Source organism: Primulina eburnea, chromosome 18 (assembly GCF_022965805.1).
Source record: "Primulina eburnea isolate SZY01 chromosome 18, ASM2296580v1, whole genome shotgun sequence".
In the NCBI taxonomy this organism is placed as follows: domain Eukaryota; kingdom Viridiplantae; phylum Streptophyta; class Magnoliopsida; order Lamiales; family Gesneriaceae; genus Primulina; species Primulina eburnea.
The window spans coordinates 23,771,951-23,781,682 of record NC_133118.1 but is presented as its reverse complement, the minus strand read 5'-3'; the positions used below and the strand labels follow the sequence as shown (position 1 = coordinate 23,781,682).

Genomic DNA, 9,732 nt, shown 5'->3' with positions numbered 1-9,732 from the left:
CGGTGATATTCTTATATGAAACTTTAGCACACTCACAGAAGAATGAAGAAGTTAGAATCTCACTTGGATTTAATGCGGTTTTCTTAGATGACAGAGAGGGACGTAGTGGAGGAGTTGTTGTTCTTTGGAAATTCTCAAATCAATGTACAATCACTTGGTATTCGCGCAACCATATCGATCTCAAAATCACTGAACATGGCCAAGAAGAGTGGAGGTTAACTGGATATTATGGCTTCCCAGAGAAAAGTCGACGACGTGAAGCATGGCATCTATTAAAGGCTCTTGCTCGCATAAATCACCTCCCGTGGTGCATTATTGGAGATTTTAATTACATTCTGGACTCAAGTGAAAAACGAGGGGAAATTGATCGACCAATATGGACGATCAAGGGCTTCAGAGAAGTAGTAATGCAATGCATGCTATAAATATTCAGATGAAGGGATACACATTCACATGGGAAAGAGGTAGAGGTAAACCACAATTTGTGGAGGAAAAACTTGATCGTGCTCTTGCCTCCACATCATGGAAGGAGCGATTCCCAGATGCATCTGTTCTGACCACGGTTGCTACGTGCTCAGACCATTCACCTTTAATCCTTGTAAATGAATCTCAAGCAAAAAAAAATCAGTAGAATAGCTTTCCGATTTGAGAACAGATGGATGGAAGACAAAGGCTTCGGTAAACTTGTAAATGATCAGTGGGAGATTACTAATAGCTCTGCTACAATAACAGAAAGACTCAGATCTCTTTCCACGGAATTAACGAGATGGAGTAGGAAACACCCCAAAATTGATCGGAAAAACATTGAGGAACTAAAAGATAGGCTCGAAAGAATGCGATCTAACACAGACCAGCAATCAGCGGTAAAAGCCGAGGAGATGAAGATGGAACTAAATCAGATGATGATAAAAAATGATATGTACTGGAAATAACGAACCAAACAATTTTGGCTCAAGGAAGGAGACCTGAACACTAGATTCTTCCATTCCATGGCAACAGGGAGAAAAGTGCATAATATAATTCCAAGTTTGATTGATGATGAAGGAGTAGAATTTACTGATCCGCAAAACCTTGGACACATCACATGCGAGTACTTTGGCAAGCTATTCTCATCAGGAAGTGCATCATATGACGAAGTGATAAACCAGAATGATCCAAAGCTATCAACAGAGGACAACACTTTCCTTATGTCTCCCTTTACCATTGATGACTTCCGAGAGGCACTGTTCCAAATGGACCCAAACAAATCCCCGGGATCAAATGGATATAATCCTGCTTTCTTCCAAAAATTTTGGCATATTATGGGTCAAGAAGTATTCCAGCAAAGTGTGGAATGGCTGCAACAGGTAAAATTCCCACCTAAATTCAATGATACTATTATTACCCTTATCCCGAAGTGTACTAACCCAAACACCATGAAAGATCTTCGCCCGATCTCCCTCTGTAATGTAATATACAGGGTGCTAGCAAATGTGTTGGCAAATCGTATAAAAATGCTACTGCCTAAATTAATCTTAGAAACTCAAGCGGCTTTTATTACAGAAAGATCGATCAAAGACAATGTAATAGCAGCATTTGAGATTATACATCATATGAAGAGGAGGAATAGAGGAAAACATGGGGATTTGACACTCAAAATTGATATGAGCAAAGCTTATGATCGAATCGACTGGGGATTTCTGAAACTCGTGCTGTTAAAATTGGGCTTTGATGAAAATGGGTGGAAATTATGATGCTCTGCGTTACAACGGTGCAATATCATATTCGGATAAATGGAAATCTTGTTGGACCAATAATCCTAGAACGAGGACTTCGCAAAGGGTGCCCTCTCTCGCCCTATTTATTTATAATTTGTGCCCATGGTCTATCTACTATGATAGAAAAAGCAGAGAATAGAGGCAGGTTGCATGGTGTGAAAATTTACCGTCGAGCCCCGCAAGTATCTCATTTGTTGTTTGCCGATGACTCTTTTATATTCTTCAGGGCAACCAATGAAGAAAGTGCAGAGATGAAAAGGATATTAACCACATATGAGAGGGCCAGTGGACAAGCTATCAATTTTGACAAATCCGGGATTTTCTTAAGCAAGAATACCGAAGACCAGAAGAAACACGAGCTGTCAACAATCCTTGGGGTATCAAAACCATTGGATACGGGGCACTACCTTGGCCTTCCATCACTGATTGGTAGAAAAAAGAAAGTGATATTCAGTTACTTGCGAGACCGACTGTGGAGTCGTATTCAAAATTGGCGGGGTAATTATCTCTCAAAGGCTGGAAAAGAAGTGTTATTGAAATCGGTGGCCCAAGCGCTTCCAGCTTATTGCTTGAATTGTTACAGAAAATGATGAACTCCTTTTGGTGGGGCTCAACATCCCAAAGATCGAGAGGGATACACTGGACAAATTGGAGCAGATTATACACTCGCAAAGAAAGCGGAGGTCTTGGCTTTCGAAATCTCGAAGCTTATAATATAGCCATGCTTGCTAAGCAGGGTTGGAAACTCATTTCAACTCCAAATAATCTACTATCAAGGATACTCAAAGCTAAATATTTTCCGAAGAAAGACTTCATGGAGACGAGCTTAGGATAAACCCAAGCTTTATATAGAGGAGTATTTGGTGCTCAAAAGCAGTGCTGGCTCGAGGATTACGCTGGAAGATTGGAGATGGTCGATTAGTGAAATTATGGACACAACCGTGGCTAAGAGATCCTCGCAACCTCTTTGTCCAAACACCGTACCAAAATCAGGAGGAATGTATTTATGTGAAGGACTTGATGATGCAAGAGACAAAGCAGTGGAATCATGCGCTGATAAACGAGATATTTATTCCACAAGATGTCTTGGAGATTACCAACATTCCGCTAAATCCTATGGCCTCAAAAGATGAATATATATGGAGTTTTAGTAGGCATGGAGATTATACAGTGAAGTCTGGATACCATCTAATCATGGACAATATTTTGAACCATACGCAAGCAAATCAGAAAGAGGGAGATTGGATAAAGCTATGGAATATCCTAACACCTCCAAAGATTCGAGCATTCTTATGGCGAGCAGCGAGGGACTACCTAACATGCCGGATCAAGCTTCAATATAGAAATATACTTGTGCCTTCTCAATGTGTAATATGTGAATCGGGAGTGGAAAACAACTAGCACATATTCATTGACTGCCCATATGCAAAAGAATGTTGTAAAGTGGCAAAGCTTGATAATTTGATATCGGATTGTGCGAGAGAAGCGAACTCCTTCCCGAATTGGATTTTTGAGAGCTTAAACAAGTGCCCCACTACCATTCAACTGAATTACTCGGCTGTTTTGTGGAGTATCTGGCGATATAGGAATGAAAAACTATGGAACGGGGTATTAGACCACCTCAAATCACAGTGTCACTCGGCCTTGAAATGGTACTGAGTTGGGCTCGAGCTCAAAGGAAATCTCCACAAGAACCTGCGTCCAACTTTCGTAAAGATGAGGATGACCGATAGACGAAACCACCCGACCCATCTATGAAGTGAAACGTCGATGCAGCATTGTTTAAAGAACAATGAGCAGTTGGTTTTGGTGCTGTGGTACGAGACTCGACAGGAACCTTTATGGTGAGCAAATCTTGCACGAGAAAGGGTTTGTTGGAAGTAAAAGAGGCTGAAGCACTCGCCCTACTTGAGGCTATTCAATGGACATCTTCCTTAGAACTCCAGGATGTTATCTTTGAATCCGACTCACAGACGGTGGTAAACGCATAGCATCAAAGAATGTAGTATACACAAAGTTTGGATCGATTATCTGTGGCTGCTGTCAGTTGATAGACGCTCATCCTTCTTTCAAAATTTAACATGTGCGAAGACAAGCAAATATGACGGCTCACACATTGGCACGAGCGGCAATATCCTTAGCAAATCCTTTTATTGCATATTATCTTCTAGATATTATTTGTAATATCATCAACCACGATTGTGGGATTCACGTTTGATTAATGGAACCTTTCATTTCAAAAAACAAAATAAAACAAAATCTTAATTTAACTTAAATACTAATTAAATAATTTAATTAAGGAATAAAATTCAATATAAAAATATTTTACACACAATTTAAGGATTATATACTCAAATTCCAAATTTACATTTAAAGCACTTAAAATCTTATAAATCGTCTAATAATTTAAATTGAACTTCAAAATGTTAAAATTAATACATCATTTAAAATAAGTAATTTTCTTGGCTTAAAATAAAAATATAATATTTAATTTTATCGCCTTAATCGTCTCCTGTCTCATATCCCCGGCCAAACATCGAATATTCGTCTGAAAAACTCAAACTCAAGAAATGCATTTAAATCTCATAAAAATAAACATATAAATATTTAAAATAAATTAAACATGTTGAATTCATCATTTAATTCTTTTAAATCAATTAACTAACATATTAAATTATACATACTGTTTACGTGTACTGATTTTTGGGCACTACAATACTACTCGGAAATTGTGAAATCACGTTGAACTTGTTGTCTCGAGAGATTTGGCTTACTCTCCATTTCAATGTCCTTTCCCTTGTTCTTCAAGAAAAATCCATTTTACCTATAAGAAAACTAAAAACTACTCATTTTGAATCCTACTATATCCATGCACCTTTTTTAAACCCATTTGTCTCATCTTGGATCTCACCGTCCTAAATTCATTCCATTTCCCTCCTCCAGCATATACATTAGATAAAAGGGTAAAATATCCAGAATCATCAGCATTCATATTTACAAGGTCTATCTGAATGCTCGCCATAAAATCCATTCTTTGGTGGATTCTGCACCCATTCACCAATGCACCCCAAACACTAGCATCAGCAGGGAACGGCATCGAATTTATGACTTCATATGCTCCATTTAGATCACCAGCTCGGCTAAGCAGATCGACCAAGCATGCATAATGCTCAGAATTCGGCTCTATGTCAAAACCCCGAATCATTGAGTTAAAGTAAAACTTCCCTTCTTCGACATATCCAGCATGGCTACAAGCTGATATGATATTCATGAAAGTTATATCATTTGGTTTTATTCCTAATCTTATCATCTCGTTAAAGAGAGAGATAGAATCATCAATATGACCATGAATTGCATAACCCCCAATCATCGTGCTCCATGACACAATGCTTCGTTCTGTCATGTTATCGAAAACTTTTCGAGCCATCTGGAGGTTTCCACATCTAGCATACATGTTAGTCAAAGCAGTATCAATGTACATATCTTTCTTCACACCAAAAGTAATCAGCTTATGGTGAATCCATTTTCCCTTGTCAATAACCCCTGCATTCCCACAAGCTTGAATTACACTCAAAAAGGTTATTTCATCTATATCAAGGTATTTCGAGTACATTTCATTAAAAAGGCAGATAGCTTCTTCTGAGTAACCATTTTGAGAGAATCCACACATCATACAATTCCATGTTACTACACTTTCTTTTCGATCGTCGTGAAATATCCTACAGGCTGATTTTATAAATCCACATTTTGCGTACGTATCAATCAAGGCATTTTTTACAAACTCGGTAGGGAGGTATTTCTTGATGACAAAACAATGTATTTGACATCCTAATTCAGAAAGCCCTATAATTCCACAGGCAGATATGGCACTGGACAAGGTAAAGGAATCTGGCTGTATCCCTTGAATCAACAATTGAACAAACAATGACAGAGCCTCTTCAGCCATCTGTTCCCGAACATAACCTGATATGAGGATATTCCAAGGAACTATATCACTATCTTCAGACGTATCAAATATCAGATGGCTGTAGTTTAACTTACCACAATTAGCATACAAATCAATCAATGCCAATCTAAGATAATCTCTATCCAGGTCAACATGGTTCCTTATAACATATGCATGCACAGCTTTCCCTTCATTTAACCATTCCAACCGAGCACAAGAACAAACAACAGTCATCAACGTGACACTATTAGCTTCAACACCGTATTCTTGCATCTCAATAAGCATACCTACCGCTTCTCGACAGTATCCATTTTGATTATAGCAAGAAATCATCGTTGTCCACGAAAACACAGTCTCATAAACACCAGTAAAGAAAAGCCTTTCTGCAGTACACAAGTCACCAAACTTTCCATACATCGCAACAAGACAACTCCACAATGCTTCATGATCAATGTTCCTTCTTACGACATAACTGTGGACCGATTTTCCAATTCTCCACAAATCCAAGTCTCCAGAAGCCTCAACTGCACTAAGCAAACTCACATGGTCAATTTCCACACCTTGTCTTACCATTTCCCGGAATATTTCCAACCCTTCACTTCCCTTTCCTTGCTGAACATAGCTGGATATCATTGAACTCCAAGAAACCATATCTTTTATAGACATTTCATCGAACACTTTCTTTGCATTGCATAAACTACCAACTTCACCATACATACCCAGCAACGAGGTCTCGACAAAAGTATCAGAATCAAACCCGGATTTTATAATCCTCGCATGAACCTTCGTTCCCAACGCTAAACTATTGATTGCAGAGCAAGCCCTCAAAACTGGTGGGAAAATGAACTTATTTAACTCCTTTAAATTATACAACATATTCTGGTACATATAAATTGCTTCTCGAAACAGCCCATTCCAAACATGGCATTTGATGATCACGCCCCACATGAAGGAATCCGGGCTTTGAAAGGCGTCAAAGATCATTCTTGAAGGTTCGACGTGACCTATCTGTGAGTATGATTCAATAAGCTTGGTCGATGCGAGAGGGTCCTTTTGGAGTCCGATCACTATGAGATGAGCGTGCAGTAGAGTCAGCGTTCTAAACGTTGTGCAGGCTCTGAAGAGGGGTATGTACAGAGTCATTCTTGGGCTGATTTCCCCCGTTCAAATCGAGCTTACTCCGCCATTTTCTAAGACGTCATTAGAATCTTGGATTTCGCAGTTCTCCCAGAAACGTTAGCCGGTAGAGAGATTAAGATTTGCCTGTGTTGGTACTCGGTGGATCTTGTGCGCCAGCAAGCTGCACATCCTGAGACCAAAGACTGAATTTAATGAAAGTTCTGCCACCTTTTTTTAGTAGAATACTCAACAGTGGATTATTTCACCCTACTCCTACATGCAGTGTCTGTAAGGGTACATCCAAGGACCAGAATTTTTTCTTGCTCAATTTTTTATTTTTTTTAAATTTTTTTATTCCCCATGATATGAATCTCAACCCTTGATCTTGGGTGTGGGCACTGCTCCCACACCCAGGATCGAACCTTCCATCAATAGTAATGTGAATTGAATCCAATATTTTCTTTTTCATTAGGAAGGGAGGAGTTGTTTTAAATTCGGTAAAGAAGATTGAAAATTTAAAAAATATACATGATATTAGAAAAATTTATAAAATAATTTCGGTCAACAATTTAAGTAAGAAAATGATATCTTTATGTATATTTAAATAGTTAACAAATAGACATAAGAATGTTATTTTTTTAATTAAATAGTTGGCTGATGTTAAAAAACAAAATCTCATATGATATTGGTAACAAACTGTTTTAGATTTAATATAAAAGATAAAAGTTTGAATACAAAATTAGAACAATTATATTAATATCAATATTTACTACACTTGTTTAATTGTGTGCTCAAATATCATATATTACTACCCGATTTGAAATAGTTTATACTGAAATATCATATATTAGTACCACATATTTAATGTTTTATACCAATTTTGATTTGAAAATGACATGTATCATTAATATGAAATTTTGTTATATAAATATTTGGGTACTCAAAAATCATATATTAGTATCAGATCTGAAACATTTAATATTCAAATATTATATATCAATACTAGATTTTAAAAGTTTTGTATCAAATTTTCGTGTGAAATAGACTTCTCGTTAATATCAAAATTTGTCATACATGTTTGGATATTGAAAAATCATATATTAGTGTCAAATATAAAATATCCAGTTCTGAAATAACATATATTTTTATCCAGATTTTCAATGTTTTGTACTGAATTTCATACGAAAATCACATGTGGCCCAGAGAATGCATAACCATTTTTTGGGTTGACAGAAAATGGAAAAAAAATGGTTTGATAGGGACTGAACACATATTTAATTATTAGATGAGGATTTATTGATTAGCAGTTCAGATTTAGCGGTTTAGATTGATTAATATTTGTTCAGATTGATTAATATTTTAATTATCAGGACTGAATACATGTGATTCCTTCAACACTTAATTCTTAGATGAGGACTGAACATATGTAAGTAATATTTGTTCAGATTGATTAATATTTTCCTTCAAAACTTGATCTGAAGAGTTCTTCTCGTTTTGTTCCTCTTCAAGCTTTTCTTTTTGTGCAGATTTTTCTTTAGTGGATTTCTTTCTGTTGTGATCCACTTGAACGAATAATTGTTGATCCATTTCCCTGAACTTCACTTTGTTTTGAAGAGAATTCAAATTTGTATTCAATTGAGTGAAAGCTGCTCTGTCATCATGAGCAGTTGGGCATGTAGGATCATAATATTTCTTCAATTTTTCATAGATTAATGTTAGTTTTTTATGTTAGAGTAGGTGTCTGGTAAGCCAACTTGTGGCTCGAGCTATTATTGATTATAATGTAAAATAATCATTATTTTAATAATATTCTACGATTTCAATTGATTATGACATTATACTTTATCTGTATACCCATGTAAGCTGCATAGATATGTCCTTGAATATACACTAGGTACATGAGGTCTGTCTCGCAACATAAGATCGTTAAACTCATTAGGAAGTGTACCGTATATTCTAAACAGGTTCCTAGTCGAATCAGCCACTTAAAACAAGGATAAAAGTCGCTTAAACTCGAGATTAGCATCTGTGATATAAATGTCATGTTTCATTGACAAGGACATGGAGATGTCTATTCACACAAATGAGTGCTCACATGACGATGTACTGAACAATCCTCCTTCGGATTGTCCAAGTGGTTCTCACTTATCTAGTGGAATAGTTTGCAGCTATGATTGTACATCATTACTCCTTTGACTAGCGACAATGTAGCTAGGGGCTATACGTACTAGCATACACTTTGATCTTTTTACCGACTCCATTGAGGGTCATCATATAGTGAGGTTGGGTGTAGTTTTGAAATACGTAGGAGAAAATGTATTGTAGTCAGGGATTCATCGTTTGTCTACGAGTGAAGATATCATATATGATCTGATGAGTTAATAGTGCAAGGAGTCTCTAGACAGAGCAGGAAATGTGATTTAGGGAAATGTGTTTTCTTAGTTGCACATACCATGTCACTGTTAATACTCAAAGATAAATTGCATCGTTGTCGAATTCATATGTAACTCTTGATATGCGAATGGTTGCAGATTCGATCGGGATATGTGTTGGAGGTATCATACTTGTAACGATCATGGGCCATTAGGCTGAACCAACATAAGCCTCGGCCCATACCCATTCACCACTACTGGTCATGGGTCGTTAGGATGATCTAGCATAAGACGTAGCCTACGCATCGTCACTCATAGAATATCTTACCCCTAGAAAGTGATTTATTTCGCCTTCTCCAACACTTAGAACACCCTATGAATGATTTTAAACACACGAAGCCCAAGCAACGCTTCAATCGTCGAAACGCAAAATTTTTAAACTTCCGCTGCGTTTTGAATACGATTTTTTTAAGCCATGACATCAGCGACTGTAACATACCGTACTTTTTACTACTTGAAATTTGCGGAAAAATTAAAA

At 37.0% G+C, this 9,732-nt stretch overlaps 2 protein-coding genes across 3 annotated transcripts; one reads left to right on the top strand and one right to left on the bottom strand.

The window, feature by feature from the left end:
* Positions 1 to 376: 376 nt before the first annotated feature.
* On the top strand, positions 377 to 932 carry LOC140819181 (uncharacterized). Its single transcript, XM_073179187.1, has 2 exons — positions 377 to 562; positions 615 to 932. Exons 1-2 carry the CDS (start codon positions 377 to 379, stop codon positions 930 to 932), a joined length of 504 nt encoding a protein of 167 aa, XP_073035288.1.
* A 3,516-nt stretch (positions 933 to 4,448) lies between these two features.
* On the bottom strand, positions 4,449 to 7,051 carry LOC140820096 (putative pentatricopeptide repeat-containing protein At1g69350, mitochondrial). Of its 2 annotated transcripts, XM_073180415.1 has the most exons (2): positions 5,799 to 7,051; positions 4,449 to 5,720 (listed from the first exon to the last, which is right to left on the bottom strand). In XM_073180415.1, exons 1-2 carry the CDS (start codon positions 6,844 to 6,846, stop codon positions 4,600 to 4,602), a joined length of 2,169 nt encoding a protein of 722 aa, XP_073036516.1. In that variant the 5' UTR covers positions 6,847 to 7,051; the 3' UTR covers positions 4,449 to 4,599. The 2 variants fall into 2 exon arrangements, with proteins under 2 accessions (XP_073036516.1, XP_073036515.1); XM_073180414.1 differs by having other exon boundaries at positions 4,449 to 7,051.
* Positions 7,052 to 9,732: the final 2,681 nt, after the last annotated feature.